Raw genomic sequence first — 20,299 nt, forward strand, 5'->3', positions numbered from 1 at the left:
AGTTGGAAATTTTTTTTCAAGTTTGAATCCAAAACAAGGCATTAAATTTTCTGAATTTGTTCAAATAAGCAAGAATTGAACCGCAAGCAGGAATCAAATAATTTTCTCGTAAATTGTTTCATAATTTTCTCAAATTAACCAAAAGGAAATCCGAGACCCTGTTCCACTTAGAAAAATAGTACTTATTTTTTGAATTAAAGGTGATGTAATATGACAGAATGACATGTCTCGTAAATCGAAAAATAAATACTTAAAAAATAAGAACCTTAGTGGAACGGGAATTTCTGAGTGTAGGTATTGAATTTCTAGTAACAAGATATCTCATTAATATATTCAAGATAAGAGTCTGAGTCTTCATCTCCGGAATATAAAAAAGTGAAAAAAAAGAAAAAAGAAGATAAAGAAAGAAAGAAGCCAAACCATAACTTTCATAAAGAATACTCTTTTGCCCATTCCCCATACCCACACAGTTTTGGTCAAGGGTTTAAAGCGTGCATGCAAAATCTTAGTAGTAATTCTTTGCGTATTATTCAACATCTGAGTAGATTTCTTGAGCTTATATTTATCCAAAAAAAAAAAAAAAATCTGATTAGACACATCCACATGTGTGCGTCTCGATTTCTCATTCTGCAAAGTCTTTGATAATTCGTATTTTTTTATGCAACAGTACCACCGACATAGATCAAAGTGCACAAATCTGGATGTAAATGTGTCTGAAACTGTTCGTTGTGTACGGACTCCGCATCTGTCGCGTGAGACTCAAGTGCATCGAACTGTTCCGGACTTCATTGCGAACACATCATGCACACGTTCCGCAAGATACACAAAGGATTCCCGAATGAGGGTCTTACTTGGTGCCGCCCTCATCCACCCTGCCAACCATCCCCCCAGCACCATGAGCCTACCCACCTCAAAATCAAAACCCAAGTGTGATGCTCTCCATGCATAATCTATGGAGAAAGAGCATTGGAAAAATATATGCTCCATTGTTTCATAGAACGGGCATTTTAACTCGAGCGCGCGTGAAAATTTTTTATACAACTCAAAAGCTTAAGCTATTAGATGGAGAGGCCCCAACATTATATTAAGTAATCACTGATGACCGATTTGAAATCCAAGCAATGTGAGCTTGTATTTTCTTAACATATTCCCTCATATGCAGCTTGTTTTGAGGTCTGCAACGTATGGCCTCTTTTTGGGTGTATCACTATCCAACTTTTTTTCTAGATCTGTCATCGTGGAATGTAGAATGTGAATTCATGGGTTGTATATGATTTTTTTACAAATAGCTATTCGCCTCATTCACACGTATTTTACTGCCAATATCCCATGCATCACCCTCCAGATAAAGGAGCAATGCCCCCACTGCTCACTTTCACCGCTCTCCCAATCTCACCATCCGTTTCAGCAATTAATGGTTCGGACTTTAAAAGAATTCGTAATGTCCAAAAGTATTTTGAACGGTGAGATTGAATGTGATGGAGGGATGAGTGAAAAGGAGCGGGAGGCGTAGACGTTTCTTCTTTAAATCCTCTCTAAATTAACTTACCATAAAATTGAACAAAGTAAGCCGTTTAGACCGAGAATGCTCCATCTTTGGCAGGTTCCCAATAAAGCTCATCCTCTGCACTCGGTCACAGGCACATGCATAGACCAAATTAAATCTTTTGAACCACCTGGGCTGGGCTGGGAACAAAACTGATGTAGTGGTTCCAGTAACGAGATTCTCATCATCATTCAAGATTAGTATAATTTTTCATCCTCAGGAATAACAAGCTAGCCCCTTTCCATGTCAACTCCCAAACACACAAGAAAATTAAAAAATAAAAAAGTGAAAAGAAAAAGGAAGAGAAAGAAAGAAAGAAGCCAAGCCATAACTTCCCTACATGAGCTGCAACTACTGCTGGATTCAAGTCGGTTGTTCCCGAACGACTTCGTCAGAGCCCCGAGCTGGGTGCACCAGAGAAGTCCCAAAAGTGATACCCACGCGAGCAGTCACATCCACCGAGCAGGACGCCCCCGATCTATAAGATCCAACTCAGCGGAGTAGTGTGGGGGGGGCGTTCCCGAGGAGCATGGCTCGGGCATGGACCGAACCATATTGTCCGGGCCACTACTGTGCATGCAAAATACTAGTATTAGTAATTCTTAGCCTATTAGCATACATTCATACATCTATGTCGACACATCCACATATGTGCCCTTTCTCATTTTGTAAAGTCCTCGATAATTTCCGTTTTACTATACAAAAATACTAATCAAGTGTACAAATCCGGACATATTTGTGTCCGGAATATTCCGATGTCTATGGGCCCCGCATCCACCATGTGAGACTCGCCGCTTACATGTATCGGATAGTTCTGAGCACATCTATTTCTGGATTTGTACACTTTGATTTGTGTCTATAATGATTCCTGCCTAGAAAAGCAAGCAAAGTATGGGAGCAAATAATATGTGCTAGGGTTTACGTACGAGAGTAATACTATGGATTCGACCTAGAACCGCACACACAATAACACAAAGATATTCAAGCAAAACACGACAGGAAAGCAAGTCACGACACTACGATTTACGTGGTTCCGATTTTGGTACATTCACAGCTCACGCTAGTTTTTCATTATACATTTGAACAGAGATCACAACTGCATATAGCGAAAAACGTATCCTCAAATTTTACATCGTTATTTTTTGAAACAAACTAATCACTACTGAATCAGGCTTTACAAACCCGACAAGTGTGCCCGGATAACTGGGACCTTTGACAAGAATAAAGCAAAGGGTCAATATATAACAGTTACCCTAAGGCTGCAATCATCTGGTGCAACGTAACTCAATTGGCATTTGAGTAAAAAACTACTATTTCTTGTTGGTTATCGTAATGACATTTGCCTTCAGTCTTTTTGTGTTTTCAAACTCTGGTAGATGCTTTGGTTAGGATCACTTCGTAACTTATTGTTTTGGTAAACCAGAGAGAGAGAGAGAGAGAGAGAGAGAGAGAGAGTTGAGTAAAATACTATTTCTTGTTGGTTATCATAATGAAATTGCTTTGGTAAACCAGAGTCCAGAGAGAGATCCAACTACAATAAAGAGAGAGATCCAACCGGAACATCTTTAATGTACCAATCTTTTCCACGGCTATGCCGTGAATAGTTATTTACGGCGCTAATCGCGGTTGTCTATAAAAGTGTTTTGGACGGTTTGAATTTTAATGATACTTTCCTGAAAAAGTTTCATTAAAATCCGGACCATCCAAAACATTTTTGGATGGTCACAATTGGTTGGTGCCATAAACTACGTATCTCATGTACCAATAGTTCAAAGCTCCTATAGTTTAGTCTTCTAGAAGACCACGCAAAAGGGCATGGAGACAGAGAAATGGAGGCCCATCCATAAAGATAATCCACATGCATCTTTCACCACATACAATGGATTTATATATTTCCCCAAATTGAGCTACTATTATAATAATAATAATTATTATCATAAGAAAAAAAACGCAGCTGAGTTGACAAATCATTTATATGTGACATGATCAACAAAGACATACTCCCACCAAAAGATAAAAGCATGCACTTAATATTAGAAAAATACTACGATACACATCCCGTATCATATGCACATGTATAACCAAACCATTGAGAGAGACGTAACTAAACAATTGAAAGGCATAACCAAACCATTAAGAGGCATAACATTTTATGAAATAGGCGTAACAATCGAAGGAAAGTGTTTGGTTACGCCGCTCAATGGTTTGGTTATGCCTTTCGATTGTTTGATTACGCCTCTCGATGATTTGGTTATACGGGTGCGTATGGTGCAAGGGTGTGTAACGTAGCATTATTATAATCATCCAACCTTGAAACAAACCTGTAAAATTACTACAACACCCAGAGCAAGTCTACGCATGAGTCGTTCAGGCTGTCAAAGTCGCAGTTTGGCAAAAGCATACACCTTTTCCATCCGTTGCTATCTCCCGGGGCTGAAAAACGATAAATAGCCATCTTTTAGCGTTGAATTCGACACCGACTTTGGTGGTGCCAAATCTCCCGCATTATTCTAGCCAACTGATTCTAGCCAACTGATTTGCATTGAAAAACAAGATCGGCAATATTAATAGTATCCCGTTTCAGAACACCGGATTAAAAAATAAACATTTATTTCACATTTTAAAATTAAAAGTAATGTAAATGAAAAAATAATTTTTTGATTTTTTTTTGTACCGTACAAAAGATCTCAATAAGATCTATCAAATAAGATTTATATTGTTAGGAAAATTATTTGCGTAAATTATTTTTTAGCTTGAAATTTTCTTCTTAAAAAATAAATAATACTTAATTTAGGTTCTGAAACTAAGCCTTAAGATTGTGCCAAAATGACACCAAACCGTTGCAACAACATTTCTATCTTTTCCCTGTTTTTTTTTTTGGACACCTTAGCAAAGCGCCAGAAAAATGAATTTGGTATCTAGTCATGTTGACACCAATTAAGGGTAGACAGCAGTGCTACAGTCACCATACAAGTTTTACCGCACGTCGCGTGTGGGCCCACTCCGGGTCCCACAAAATACAAAAAAAAAACCCCATAAATTTAAAATAGTTTTTTATGTAAAAAATCAACTCCAACAAATATTAATAAATATTTTTAATTTTTGGATTTGTAAGTGCGAAACAGAGCAGTTCCGGAGTGAGCCCCACACGCGTGCGTTAGAATGTGTGGTAAGAGCATTCGCAATGGGGTTTGGTATATTTGTGTGTTAAAATGTTTGTTAAAATGTGTATTAGGATAAAATGGGTCCCGCAAGTGTGTGTTAGACATTGTTAGTGTGTTATTAGAACATCCACAATGAGTTTGGTAAATTTGTTTGTTAAAATATGTACAGGGATAAAAAATGGGTCCCACAAGTGTGTATTAGGAGTAATGGATATTTATATTTTATGGTTGGAGTTTGAATTATAAAGGTGCACGAAACCCACTTATTGTTTGCTAGCATAGTTGCCAAACTTGGCACACGTGCTAGCACACTACAAGGTTTAACACATTCTAGCACACAAGCTAATGTAAGCATTGTGGCACAAAAAATATAATATTATTTGCTAAGTTTTAACACACATGACTAAACACAATAGTCAGTACACCCATTGTGGATAAGCCTAGACTTTTCTGAAGGGTAGGCTTTGCTCTTACATATACATTTAAAACAAAAAAAATACTCCCACGAAGATATGCCAAATGGGACTGAATGGAAAAGGTATCTGGTCCTTAGTTTTCTCTGCAAGTCTACATTAATTGCATGGCAATGAGAGTTAGTTGGAACCGTTTTCTCCACACATTCTATGAGGCCAGTAGTTGGGCTTGGTTTCCTAGTACATCTTCTTCCTTAAAAGGACCCCTCCCAATACAACTTGTCATATACTACACTTGCACAAAATCACACTACTCTCTAGATTTGTGCAAATCTAATCTCTCTCTAGATTTCACTTCAATTTATGCGGCTGTCTAGGCTAAGGGTGTGTTGAAATAACCCCGGGGAGTACTCGTGTTGCGCCCCTTTAAAAAGCCGATAAAAAGAGAGAGGGTGTGTTGAAATGGGGAACTGCTCATCTGGTGAGAAAGCAGAGGGAATGTGCTTTGGAAGCAGCCCGCACAAGTCTCTGCACAACAATGGCTGCCGCACCAGCAAGAAGATCAACGGGAAGGTGGTTTTGATGAAGAAGAATGCTCTCGACTGGACGGACTTGGGGGCCTCGTTTGTCGACCGGGTTTACGAGTTACTGGGGAGAGGTGTTTCACTGCAACTTATCAGTTCACTTCGTGGCGACCAAGGTTAGCATATCTCTCCCTCTCCCTCTCCCTCTCTCTCTGCGGCCTGTACTTTCGTTATGACCGTACCGTGGAACCAAAAGAGTACCGGACATTGCCGACCAGTACCCACTTCCAGAACAAGTGCCTGAATGATAGGTCTTTACTCTAAATACTAGGACAATGACTATGAGAGTTACAGAATGAGTCTTGATTTAGAGTTTTATTTCGTGATTTTATTGCGTTTTTAGGAAGAGTTATTGCGTTCGAGGCCTTGGATAACCTAGGTTACCTGCTGATCAAGAATAGGGAACAATAAGATGAAACCAGACCCTTTTAATTATCCTCTTTTGTTGATTAGCAAGTGAATAGTGTAGCAGAATTTGTGAACTTTTTTTCTTAATAGCCAACTTAGCTCCCGTTTAGCTGTTGGGAATATTGTGTTGAAAAGCTACTCCCATTAAAAAATGAGTTAAAATGAAGTGAAGGAAAACTTGTTTTGAGGGAAACTATAGGCAGACAAAATATGGTGGTTAAATTTGTGCAAATCAGATTCTTGCAAAATCTTGTTTTTCATATGACAAGTTTTGAGGGAAACTAATCCCATTGGGCAATGGAAAGTTAAATATGGGAGTAGATATAACCTCAAGGGGTTTGGCCAAGTGGTTGTGAGAAAGCAATAAGTGCTCCTCCATGAGGTCACAGGTTCCATTTCCACGGAGGCCAAACATTCCAAACCTAGGAGCCTTTGGGGGGGGGGGGTTATGCCCGATTGTTACCTTCAAGGCCCCAAAATTAATCGAGATGAGCGTAAACTGGCCGAGACATCTGGTTAAAAAAAAAAAAAAAATATTCTCATTCTTTCTCTTCCTTTCCTGACAACTACACCCGGCCTAATGTTTTCTTGATGTATTTCCGTAGAGGTACTAATTACTTGATGATACCAATGAACCTAAAGTTTTGACATTTTTAGGGTCTTGTTCATGTAAAGTAAATGAAACATAACAGAAGACCATTGCAGTTATCTAAAAAGAACTCGTACTCGATACTTGTCAATTTTGATGCAAAATTGGAGACTAGGTTTTAAGTTGATATCAGTTTTCTAATAAGGTGAAAATTACGTTTTCTCTACATGTTTAGCTATTGAAAATCGAGGGACACTCGGAAAACCAGCGTACCTTGAAAACTGGAATACAAAAATCTCGGTGATGGATGGAGATGACTCGTTCAACGTCACTTTCGATTGGGATGAGTCTGTGGGTATACCGGGTGCTTTCATCATAAGAAACCACCACCACAGTCAGCTCTACCTGAAGACAGTGACCTTAGAAGATGTACCAGGGCATGGTCCAGTCCATTTTGTCTGCAGCTCCTGGGTTTACCCAGCATATCGCTATAAACATGACCGCGTCTTCTTTGCAAATAAGGTAATTCTAATTGGAAGCAACAAACCTTATGAGAGATACTATTGCAAAGAAATTTATAGTCATTAGTAAGTTTGTTTGGCTTCCACAGTCCGATTGGAAAACTAGGTGAGAAAAGAAAGAATCAATTGTATTTTGTCATGACAAAGAAAGCAAAGAATGTGAAATTAGGTTATTTGGCGGAGGGGCGATTTCGGTGGTATGACAAATACAAAAAATCAATTTCATTTCTCACCTAATTTAAACCAGATGTGGGAGAGTTTCCTCTTTCTCTCCATTTCTTCTGTTTTCTCCTCCAATCACTCACTCCAGAAGGAGTGCTAGACAGCCTAAGGTAATAATAAGTACATCTGCTAACTACAACTGTATGACTTTGTTATCAGACCTATCTCCCAAGTGATACACCAGAACCACTGCGATATTATAGGGAGCAAGAATTGAATGATCTACGAGGAACCGGTTCGGGCATGCTCAAGGAGTGGGACAGAGTATATGACTATGCATACTACAACAATTTGGGATTGCCAGACAAGGGCCGGGAGTATGCACGTCCAGTGCTTGGAGGATCTCAGGAATACCCATATCCCCGTAGAGGGAGAACTGGCCGCGCGCCAACAAAATCTGGTCAGAAACCTACCTATGTAGCTTTCAGTTTGCACAACAAGAAGGTTGTTGGATCTGCTTGAAAAAAGAAACAAACACAATGAAAATCGCTAAAGCATTTACCGTTTCTATGAAGTTTTCAAAATTGCGTGAAATCTATGTTCTAAAACTGGAAATACTTTTTCGGTGACCCCTGAAAAGTGGATTGTTTTTAGCACCAATCAAGTATTCTAATAATCGAAACCAAAAATGTGAACAAGAGGCAAATTGTATGGTTTAAGCTCTTCTTAGTTCATGCTCTGCAATGGGCTATGAAATTTACCAGAACTTAATATTTTAGCAGCATTTTGTCTTGGTAATTCTTGTCTGCTTCTCACTTTTACCAGTATCATCTTTGCAGATCCTAACACAGAAAGCAGATTGCCACTTCTGAGTTTGGACTTTTATGTCCCGAGCGATGAACGCTTTGACAAAGTGAAACTGTCAGATTTCCTTGCCTATGCACTTAAGTCTGTCGGACAACTACTGCTGCCGGAAATTGCATCTTTCTTTGATAAGACTCCAAATGAGTTCGACACTTTCCAAGATGTACTAAACCTATACGAAGGTGGTATTAGGTTGCCAAATGGGATCAATCACAAGGAAATAAGGGCTTGTATCCCTGGGGAGTTTTTTAAGGAACTTGCCCGTTCTGACGGTGAGCGGTTCCTCAAATACCCAATGCCCGACGTAATCAAAGGTAAATCACCACATCTCACTAGGCTTCTAAAATATAATATTTCCTATCCCTAAAGGATTTCATGGAATTTTTCAGCGGATAAATCTGCTTGGAGGACAGATGAAGAGTTTGCACGAGAAATGGTAGCCGGAGTGAACCCTGTTGTCATCCGTTGCCTCCAAGTAAAGTAAAATTTTAATTTGGTAAAATCATATTGTTAGTATCATACGGGTTTTCATTAGAATTCTTACTTCAGGAGTTTCCACCAGCTAGCAAGCTAGACCCTATGGTATACGGTAATCAAACCAGTTCGATGACCAGAGAGCAGCTTGAGAAGAACATGAACGGACTAATAGTAGATCAAGTATTGTCCTACACCGAATTTGTTTCCCCATGAATTTGGTCATAAAAACTAACCAGTTGTCATGTCCATAACTCACGAATAGAAATTAACTGTTACTACAGGTAATTAAGAATAAAAAGCTGTTCATATTGGATCATCATGATGCACTAATGCCATACCTGAGACGGATAAACTCTACGTCCACAAAGACCTACGCCACCAGAACAATTCTTTTACTTCAAGACGACGGAACTTTGAAGCCATTGGCGATTGAATTAAGCTTACCACATCCACAAGGGGACCCAAAAGGCGCCACCAGCCAAGTCTTTACTCCAGCAGAGCATGGCATTGAAGGTTCAGTTTGGCAGCTTGCAAAAGCTTATGCTGCTGTAAATGATTCAGGCTATCATCAGCTCATTAGCCACTGGTATAATTCTTTTGTACTTTCTCTTCCGCCCTTTTTGTTGGTCCATTTTGGAAAATCCAACTTTTAAGGAAAGATAGTCCTTGCAGTTGAAAAACCTCAAGCTTTTCAAAACTGCCCTTCTACAATATATTTGATTCCTTGGAATAGTTTACTCCAACTCCAAAGAGAGGCAAAAAAGGAGAATTCTAGCAAATCTTTGATCTTTAACTTTCCAAAATAGAGTTGCATTATGGGACATCTCAAAATTGAATAACGGACTAAAGTAGTTGAGTCTTACATAAAGGGGACCATAAGAGCTTTCTCTAGTTTGGAAAGCACACCTGAAAGACTATGATTTCGGTGCAGGTTGAACACCCACGCAGCCATAGAGCCATTTGTTATCGCGACAAATAGGCAGTTGAGCGTGCTTCACCCAATATATAAGCTCTTGCATCCACATTGCCGTGACACAATGTATATAAACTCCTTGGCTCGACAGATCGTCATCAATGCCGGCGGTGTGCTTGAGACAACAGTTTTTCCAGCAAAATATTCGATGGAATTGTCTGCTGTTATTTACAAGAACTGGAATTTCACCGAGCAGGCACTTCCAGCTGATTTGCTCAAAAGGTCAGTCACAAAGCTTTAAAAGGAAAAAGGGCAAAGCAATAAAAAACAGAGTTTCTAAACAAACAGGATATGTCCTCACATTGCTATACAAAAGACTCGTCACAAGATAGCGCAATTTAAAAATATCTTTGCTTCATCCTTTAATATGGAACTTGTTCTTGCAAATCGTTTTCCAAAGGAAAAAGAAGTCAATGGTATTGAAACTTCATAAAGTCTAACATTTCCTTTTGCTTTTTTCCAGAGGGGTGGCAATTCCAGACTCGACACAACCACATGGACTCAGGCTTTTGATAGAGGATTACCCATATGCCGTTGACGGACTTGAAATCTGGTCAGCAATCGAAACTTGGGTCCGCGAATACTGCTCTTTTTACTACTACACCGACGAGTTAATACAAGGTGACTCTGAACTCCAATCGTGGTGGAATGAGGTCCGCAATGTGGGCCATGGAGACAAGAAGGATGAGCCGTGGTGGCCAGAGATGAAGACCCGAACGGAGCTCATCCAAACATGCACCATTATCATATGGGTTGCTTCTGCCCTTCATGCGGCAGTCAATTTCGGTCAATGGCCTTATGCGGGTTATCTCCCTAACCGCCCAACTGTTAGCCGCCGGTTCATGCCGGTGCCGGGGACTCCTGAATATGCTGAGCTTGAATCCAACCCTGACTCAGTGTTCCTCAAAACAATCACGGCTCAGTTCCAAACCTTACTTGGCATAGGCCTGATAGAGATTCTGTCCCGCCATTCAGCAGACGAGGTTTATTTAGGACAGCGAGACAGTTCTGACTGGACTTCGGATGTCCAACCTCTTGAAGCATTTGGAAGATTTGGAAGGAAGCTGGTGGAAATAGAAAATAGTATCACGGTGAAGAACAATGACAAGAGATGGAAGAACCGATTAGGGCCTGTCAAAGTGCCATACACCTTGCTGTATCCTAGCACATCGGATTCCCAGAGAGCTATCGGACTTAGTGGCATGGGAATTCCCAACAGTGTCTCGATATAGATTTTTCCGAAGCAATTTTAAAACCAGTATCTCTAAACCTATATAAGTTGTAAGTATCTTCTACAAGTCAATAAAGTTTGGTTTTGTATACTTTCGATTTTTTTTATTTTTTGAATTGAAAATAAGTAGGGAAACAGTAGGGGTACAAGCTTGTGCGATATCAAACAATTGGCATCATTGTCTTGCTCAAGCGGTTTAGGTCCCAAGGTAACCAGCAACCGAAAAGGTAAGAAATAAAACTATAGCTGAATCTGTTATGCACGATTGTAAGGAAAACCAAAGAGGAAGAAGAATAACCACAACTGTCGATTTCTTTACTTATGATTCATGTTATCATATGGTCTTCAACGTTATGCATGCGCATTCTGGTTGTTTCTTCAACTTCATCTCGACATTCTGCTCTAAATTGTAAGAACATAATTAAAAAAGTATCACTGGGACGTTACTAAGAAGAGAAGACCAATATTGGGTTGTTCTTTTGTACCAGAAGATTGCAAGTAGTACTCATTTGGCTGGAGGACATATCAACTACGAATGATGACGATGTTAAAGATATCATATGGGTGTAGATTACCGGATCTAACGAATTGATGTTCGTTTGAAGAAATTTTTTGGGATGGTACAACTAAAACTCTCAAATTTAGTCTCTCTCTTTATGCCCGGATTTACAATCTATGTAACTAAAGAGCAATTGCTAGCATTCCTTTTCCAGGGATATTCTTCCCCTATCCTCGAAAGTTCTTCAAATTGTCACCTAAATGCTGAGTTTGGATCAAGACTTCTGAAGTAACTCGTAGACGGCAAAAAAGGATGAGGGAAACATACCTTCAGTTTGTGAAGGAAATCCCCTGCATTCTCATTTCCATTGACAAGAACCTATACAAATCATGCTTTTGAATTCCGTACTGGTACGTACTACTCCCTCAGTCCCAAAATGTTTGTCCGGTCCGCAAAACGGAGTCTTAAAAATAATACGATTTTTGTAAGAAAAATTCAAAAGTTTTTTAGCAACTTACTAGATATCAATGAGTTCTATTAATTTGTGAAAAAAGTTTGAATTTTTTTTTAAAATTATTTTTAAGTTATCGTTTTGCGGACCGGATAAACAATTTGGAACGGAGGGAGTATTTTTTTCCTAGCAAATCTGGTACTCTAAACCGTGATTGCATTTCCGCTCAAATATTGGTCGGTCGGTACCGGCCAACAGTACCAGACTACTTTTCATTTTTATTTATCTTTTGGAAAATTCTAAAATCAGCCTAGTGGGCTGATTATTGTGAATGTGTGAATGTGTATTAAAAGGTATAAAAAATACACAAAATACGTGTTTTCCTTGTTTTATAGTGTGTTTATCGTCAACCCATTGGGCTGACAATAGCAAGACCGTTGTCTTTTATATAAACGAATATTCATGTCAAATATTTTGATATTGGTGGATGACATTAAACCCGAGATCTCAATGGTACAATGGTAGCCGTACCAGCAGAAAAACCTGTAATTTAGTTGGTACGGTATCCAGAAACTTGCTACAAATCCCTCATCCAAATACAGCCTAATAATTAGAGACACGGTTTCGGCTTACCTCTCTCTCATTCACCAATGAATAGAATAACCAAACACTAGTCGTTTAACAAGATTTAAGAAAGAGACAAACACACACACACACCACATCCAGACATGAAGACTAAAAGACACCATCCAAAGAAACAACTAAATCCAACAAATTGACAGATCGAAGTAGAGAGAGAGAGAGAGAGTGAGAGAGAGAGAGAGATCACTATTACCTCTTCTAGCTCTATCAATGGACCAGACTGTTTCCTCTCTCCCTCTCGACCGCTCTTTTTTGCGAGCGCACTCAAGATGCGGTGTTAGGGTAAATTTTACAAATAGTTCCTCTACTTTACATAAAATCTCGGTTTCGTCTCCCCAATACTAATTATGTAATTTTAACCACATAATTTATATTCTCTCAATTTCGTCCCTTGTTGACGGCGTGATGGGAATCAACGGAAGTAATCATCTGATTCCATGAGAAGAGTCTAAAGTAAAAAGAGTATGAGTAAAAACAAAAACAAAAAATCACTAATGACGAAATATACATAACACCTGATATTTTTGTCGTTTTATATAAAATTTTTTCAACCTTTGTCTCCATTTTTATACTGTTTTGATTCATCTCGCGAGATAAATGATTAATCCAAAAATGTTACTACGAAAAGCTACACAAAAATTTCAAAATGCAAAAAAATACTCGACAAAAAATTTAAGAAGAATGGGCCGATCACCGAGAATGACATGATTACATGTACGGTGCATATGAATAGAGTACTCGCGACCAATGCTGCAATGTTAAATCTTGACATGATTGAACCCTAGTGATGTGATCGAATCTCAAGAGATGTATAAGTAAGGGGTATTTAATTGAATGATTAGAGAATTGGTGGGATGAAAGAGAAATCTATCAACTTCGCAGGTCACAACTATCGTGGATTTTTAGATGCATCCAAAAGTTCATTCATTACGTGGATTAGGAAACTAAATTTTCTAGTGAAAAATAATGAAGTGTACTCTCAGTCTCTTTCAAACCTATGATGCCAAATTGGCGGTGCATATTTTTATTTGGATACGGTGATACTCCTTTCAACAATATAATGACCCAAAACTTCTTCAACTATTTAGATCTAAATGTGTGGTCTTCTACTTCCCAGCAAATAATTGGGGTAAAATTAGAGTAGTCGAGGTGCGCGTAAGCTGACCAGATACCTAAGTTATCAAAAAATGTGTGATATTCTTTGTTGAATAATACGTTCAAAACACAACCAATTCAGATTTTTACCTTTCATATACCTTTGAGAAGTCGGACGGCTGATATTACACGTACTTAAAGCAAGAATTAATCTATTCAATTTTGTCAGGGGACATATTCTTCCCTTTATTGTTTCTTCCTTTATTGTGCTCGTCTTTCGCAAGACGAACAATTGATTGTTCTCATAAGAGCATCTTCACCTGTCTAAGCAAATCTTTAGCCATTTTGGTTAGAATTTCTCTCTTAGCTAGTCACCAAACAAGGGCAACAACAAATAGTCTAGCCAATTGTTTTAAACAAACAAAAAAAGAAACCCTTACATACACATACATTCGCACACCTCATATATATTAACAGCGACGGCGGAAATCTACCGATCCAATATTGGAAAACCCACAATATGTGCTTCCCCTTTTTGAAACCCAGACCGGAAATCACCTCCCTCCATCTCTCCCCGAAATTGAAAAACCCACAAATCAAACCCCAAAACTGAAAAATCCACAAAAATCAAACCTCAAACCCACAAAGTAGAGCAGTTCACGACGATGATGATGATGACGCTATTTAAGATCGGAGCTGTCTGTCGACTCTGCAACTGTTTTTATCTTCGCTGGGGCAAGCAGATTTAACTTGTGGGAGGCCGTCGCTGATCTGTTTTCGGGGAGAGGGGCTGAAGCGAGCCTTCCGTACTCGCTGGGCTGGGCGAGGGGATCGACTGGCGAGACCCAGCCGAGGCTGCTGGGAACGGGAAAATGGGGGTTTTCTCGCCAGTAGGGCTGTAAACGAACCGAATCGAGCTGAACCCTGTTAAGTTCAGCTCGGGTTCGTTAAGGTATGAGTTTGGCTCGGGTTCGGCTCGTTAAAATTTTTCAAGGCTCAGGTTCGGCTCGGTTGGGTTCGTTAAGATACTAGTCTGGCTCGAGTTCGGCTCGGATTCGATTCGAACTTGAACATCTTGGCTCGAGTTTGGCTCGTTAAACTCAAATGAATCGAGCCGAGCCGAATCTAAGCTCGAATTGAGCTCGTCAAGACTCAGGTTTGATTCGACTCAGCTCATTAAACTCAAGCGAACTCAAACTCTCTCATTGATCGTATAGAATTTGGGAGAAAAATAAGTATTGAATTATTTATACAACCTTAAAAATTTTTACATTTACAAATAGACCTCTATTGAATTATTAATTAAATTTAAGTATAGGTTCGCGAACCTAACCGAGCCGAATACCGTTAGGCTCAGGTTCGACTCATTTACGGAACGAGCCTAGAATTGAGGTTCAGGTTCAGTTCGTTTAGCAGACGAATCAAACTCGAACGAGCTCTTACCGAACCGAGTCTCGAACAGTTCGCGAATGGCTCAATTCATTTACAGCCCTACTCGCCAGTTAGATTTCGCGGAAGCTCTAAGCGAGCCTCCTGGAGATTCTCTAATACTTACAAATTAACAAGAAAAATACAGGTAAATCACTTTTATTCTTTGCAATCACATACATACACTCATATTTAAGATAATATGTGCAACGTTACACCCAAGAACGTATTTTAAAAAACGGGTTTACGCCACGTCAAAGAGAAGAAGTGGCGTAACGTTTCGTACATCATTGGTTAAAGTAGGACTACGGTCTTCAGAATAGAAGTTGCACTCCATCAGCTAAGCCAGTTCGCGCAACCGTTTGATAAGTTCTTCGTCTGTACAACGAGGTGGAGCCCAATGCTTGGTACGGGCAGGTCGTGGAAGTGAAGTAAACCGATCAAGCCCCAACCGATGCCGTAGCAAGTGCGGGATCAATTTGGCTTCTGGTTCGGCTCAACCTATGATTTTCATTCTCTCCTTCACCAAACCATATTTCTGGAATTGCTTGGGCCAGGCTGTTTATGTTCTCTAATGCATAATCGGCTTCTTTGAACTTCCCTGATTTCCCAACCTATAGCACAGCCAGGACCATAGAAAACAAACCATGAGTTATTAAACACAAAAAATGGGAACCGGGATGCTGTCAAGCGGTCCCTGCCAAGCGCACCGGACCATCCATCTCGGCAATCAATGGTCCTGATTAAAATCTGCAATAGCGAGTATTAATTAAAAGCGCAAGCCTAGTACGAGAACCGAGAGCAAGAGTGTTACCATAGTAGTTCGGAGACCCAAGGCCTTGCCGGCGGCGACATTCCGGAGACTGTCGTCGAGAAACAACTGAAAAGAAAAAAAAAATTAAAAAACACGTCATTCAATCACAATCGTCGATCAAGATCATAAACACAGTTTTCAAAAATTATACAACATGCTTCGCGGCGTACCGTACGACAGGGATCGATCTCCGCGACATCTATAGCGATCCTGAAGGCTTCCAGTGATGGTTTCAGCACAACAGGGAATTCATCAGGACGAGTCGATTTCGAGAGGTTCGGATTCAATGTCTCGAAGCATATGATTTTTTCGAAGCAGTCTCTGATTCCCAGCCGATCTAACGCCTTCATCGCATGGTTCCGATCCGAATTGGTAAAAATCTGTAGATTCACCAATTGATATGATCAACTTCTTCTTTTTTTGTGGTAAATTTGATACGATCAACTCAGGTATGTCAAAGTTGAAAATAAGAATTGCGTATGGATTCACGAGCTTACGATTTTTCTTTGGTTGATGCTGCGCAAAAGGTTTCGAAGCTGAGGGTCTGGTTTGATCGACTCGTACGGCAACCTTCCGTGCACGAAACTGTTAAAGCAACATAAATTCTGTAAAATTCGAGCAAGGACCAAACTGGTTCGGTTTTGTAATAAATTAAGAATCAAATCAACTCTCATACAGGGAGAAAATTTGAGAACCTAATCAACTTGTGACATAAATAGAACGAGATCAATCCAAATTATCATACTCTAGTTCGGTTTCGATTTTGAACCAGAATTTACTTCAAATTGAGATAATTTTATAACCGATCGAATCAAGGAAGATTCTTACGAAATACTACTACGTAAAGTAAAGTTGGTTTTGAAACAATTTCATAACATCATCGGAAGTGCTTAAAAATCGAACATATCTACTCGCTAAAAAAAAAAAAACTTACTAGTTTACGAAATGGCGGTTTTGATTCGTCTGGAATCAGAATCGAGAGCATAAATCCAGAAATTAAACTATTTGATTTAGTTTTAAAATTTTTCAACTGAGACCAAATCACACTATTAAAAACCGAACGAAACCGGCCATATTGGATTAGGTCATCCTGGATTCATGATTCTATGTGGTTTTTTCCTCACCCATATGACGACATTCAAACTTTAAAATCAAACAAAGAGAGTTTGCGTGAAAATATTTGTGGTTGTCGACAAACTAAAACAAAAAGGAAGACATGTTTCGATGAGCACTGTATCTAAAATTGCTTCAATTTGAGAGCAAAATGGTTAGATTACCTGTGATAGTCGTCCGCGTCGATGTCATAGCCTAATAACTGCAAATACATAGCAAAATCAAACATAAATCAGTACTTAATTGAAGAAACAGAGCAAAATCAAGCAAAAATCCTCACAGACTTTGCCCCAATTTCAATTGGGCCTGTGCTACTGGACAACGACATTGGTCTCCAGAATTAGTCGAGGAACTCGTATGCTAATTCAGACAATTTATTTTTTGCCCGGACACGAGTTAAAAAAAACAGAGCAAAACCATGGGCTCCAATTACGTAATTTGCTTACTCTTAAACCGGCGAGAGAGCTTCCGTAAGTCTTGAAGAGCTCCACGCGTAGAGTCGGAGCTTGCGTCACAGGGAATCCACACTTCTCGACGAGGAAATCTGCAAAATATCACAATCGAAAGATTTGCCAATAAGACCTCCAATGAACTTGAAATGCCCAGTGTAAGGCCGCGTTTGGAGTATCTTATGCTTTGTTTGGAATTGAAGAAAGAAGGAAAAACGGGGGAAAAAATTTAACATGTGTCAGTTTGTTTGGAACTTGAGGAAAGGTTTCAGCTTCTCTACAGTTGAAGCGTTTGCAATTCAATCTGGAGGTGGAGGCGTTCATATCGAAAATTGATGGTTCAGATATGTCGAAAACTCTTATCGGTAAGAATATATACTCTTACCCGTAAAATTAGTTTGACAAATCTCGACCCTTAAAAACACTAGTTTGACAAATCTTGACCCTTAAAAAACACTATGCGACGGTTGCGATTGCTTGAATTGCGTCCGTACAACTTGTGGTGGACTGCAGAGAAGCCGCTATGCGACGTTTGACAAATCTTATTTTGTTTGGTTTGAGAGGAAACAAGAAAGAAAATACCATTGCGTGCTCAACTCGTTGTTTTGCTATTTTCTCTTTTCTTTTGTCTCAAACCAAACGAGGAAGAGAAATCGTTTTCATCTTTCCTTCTCTTGTCTTCAGTTCCAACCAAAAATAGGCAAAAAGGAGAAAAACAAAACAAGTGGTTGAAGTTTCTCCTGGACAGGATTTGTTTTTCCCTCCTTCCTTTCCCCAATTTTACAAAAAGAGAACACCTAATTTTTCGGAATTTCAGAACACAATCTGCCTGTTTAGATAATTCAAATACGGCCATTAGACATTGGAAAAAGAATTCTGTTGACGGAATGAGAACCATCGATGTTTCGTTTGGTGGCTTGGCCGATCCCTAGCGCCGAAGGATACAGAGTCTCGTCCAAATCTGCGTCAAAACAAGTTCAGAAACCAGGAATTAGACGTTAACGAGATGTATAATATGAATGGCGAATGTGCGTTTACGTTTCTACAACTAGCATTTTTGAATTTAGAGAGAGAGAGAGAGAGAGAGAGAGAGAGAGAGAGAGGTACCGAAGAGGAGGCAATCGAAAGGAGAAGAGTCGCGAAGAGATTTGCAGCAGGAATCCATGGACGATGGCGGAGAAGGATAGCAAGAATTGGAATTCAATGAGAGAGAGAGAGAGAGAGAGAGAGAGAGAGAGAGAGAGAGAGAGGTTTTTGGTACAAGTGTAGATGAATGGGACACGAATTGGAGGGATTGGACGAGGAGGAGAAGAGAGGTATTTATTGGCGAAAATGTGGGGGGAGAGAGAGAGAGAGAGGGGGAGAGAGGAAGGGGTACGTGTAGCGAATTACTAATCGCACCCCCCGACACGGCAGAGACCGACTCTTCTATCCCCCACCCCACCCCACCCACGTGGGCTCTCTCTCTCTATTTTTTTTTATAAAATTTTAAAAGTTAATAACTTTTTTTTCACGTATTTTTTTTTGTAAAAATTTGTATTTTTAAAATTTACTCAACGAAACCTATCAAACGAGCATAATATTGATAAAGAAATCATGTAAAACGGAAAAATTATAGTATTTTTTTGGTAGTTTAAACTGTCTAACAAGGTTGAAAAATGTGTTTCAAATTTAAATCCGTTTGAACCAGTAGAAAGAGAAAAAGTTTCCTGATCATTTTAGTTATGACCATTTATGATAAAATGATAAAAAAATTAAAATCTTTCCACTGGTTGAAACGAAAAAAAATTCGTGATTTCAACATCTTCGAACAGTTTATATATTAAAAAGAATGGTTAAAAAATTAAGTGTTCCAAATTTCAATCCGTTTGAACCGGTGGAAAGATTTTATTTTTATGATCATTTTATCCTAAATGGTCATAATTAAATTTTGACTCTAGAACTCTCGTTGATTAACCCTAATAGATATTTAATTCTACGACTTTCTTTGGGTTAATCAACGAGAGCACTATAGTCAAAATTTAATTATGACCATTTAAGATAAAATGATCAGAAAACTAAAATCTTTCCACCGGTTCAAACCGATTGAAATTTGCAATACTTAATTTTTCAACCTTTTTAGACAGTTTAAACTATCACAAAAATATAGTTTTTTCGTTTTACATTATTTCACCATCAATATTAGGCTCGTTTGATAGGTTTCGTTGAGTATATTTCAAAAATTCAAAAATATAAAATTTATTAAAAAAAATAGGTGAAAAAAAAAGTTATTAATATTTACAATTTTATACAAAAATAAAATAAGTGAAATAGAGAAATGGGTGAGAGAGAGAGCAAGTAGGTGGGGGTAAAACGGGGAATTCCGCGTGCCCCGTGTCAGACCCCCCTGACACGGGGGGTGATTAACAGCTCTCGTACGTGTAGAGACGAAGATAGAGATGGAGAGAGATTGTGCTGACTCGGAAATTGAATATTTTATGAGTCATCGGGGCCCACACGGCTGTCCAAACCCACGCCCATGGCCCACGCTATGGAGAAATTTTTCGGTGTCGGACGGATATATTCCACGTAGTACCTGTTCAGCACATTCGGGCCGTTCAATACATTTTTGGATGATTCGGATTGAAACTCTCTCTCTTCTTTCACCCCAACACTTTCTCTCTTATTTTTTTCCTCTCCAAATTTGAGCCGTCAAAAAACGCAATGGACTGCTCGGATGCACCGAGCGGGCACCACGTGATACCCACTCGGCACTGAAAAATGGCCAAGGAAACCGAAAGCCTATGTTCACCGGTCAAGTTTTACTGCTTCTTCATTGCACTCAATTTCACCATACAAAAGTGTTTTAGACAGTTCGAATTTTAAAAAATTCTTTT

The 20,299-nt window shown here is 39.2% G+C and overlaps 3 protein-coding genes across 4 annotated transcripts in view; 2 read left to right on the forward strand and 1 right to left on the reverse strand.

Annotated features, from left to right (window-relative positions):
• LOC131310188 (heat shock 70 kDa protein 8) overlaps positions 1 to 20,299 on the forward strand; it is a 71,013-nt gene that overhangs the window by 23,059 nt on the left and 27,655 nt on the right. The gene's annotated exons all lie outside the window — the stretch shown is intronic.
• On the forward strand, positions 5,280 to 11,023 carry LOC131310168 (probable linoleate 9S-lipoxygenase 5). The gene is made up of 9 exons (XM_058337049.1): positions 5,280 to 5,823; positions 6,940 to 7,226; positions 7,607 to 7,847; positions 8,227 to 8,565; positions 8,641 to 8,726; positions 8,801 to 8,908; positions 9,010 to 9,314; positions 9,660 to 9,923; positions 10,165 to 11,023. Exons 1-9 carry the CDS (start codon positions 5,586 to 5,588, stop codon positions 10,931 to 10,933), a joined length of 2,637 nt encoding a protein of 878 aa, XP_058193032.1. The 5' UTR covers positions 5,280 to 5,585; the 3' UTR covers positions 10,934 to 11,023.
• On the reverse strand, positions 15,191 to 18,774 carry LOC131310225 (uncharacterized). 2 transcript variants are annotated; one of them, XM_058337147.1, is made up of 9 exons: positions 18,659 to 18,763; positions 18,531 to 18,628; positions 18,319 to 18,384; positions 17,421 to 17,518; positions 17,139 to 17,176; positions 16,359 to 16,446; positions 16,032 to 16,241; positions 15,862 to 15,927; positions 15,191 to 15,661 (listed from the first exon to the last, which is right to left on the reverse strand). In XM_058337147.1, exons 2-9 carry the CDS (start codon positions 18,586 to 18,588, stop codon positions 15,488 to 15,490), a joined length of 798 nt encoding a protein of 265 aa, XP_058193130.1. In that variant the 5' UTR covers positions 18,589 to 18,628; positions 18,659 to 18,763; the 3' UTR covers positions 15,191 to 15,487. The 2 variants fall into 2 exon arrangements, with proteins under 2 accessions (XP_058193130.1, XP_058193123.1); XM_058337140.1 differs by having other exon boundaries at positions 18,531 to 18,774.

This window comes from Rhododendron vialii, chromosome 2a, assembly GCF_030253575.1.
Source record: "Rhododendron vialii isolate Sample 1 chromosome 2a, ASM3025357v1".
NCBI lineage: Eukaryota > Viridiplantae > Streptophyta > Magnoliopsida > Ericales > Ericaceae > Rhododendron > Rhododendron vialii.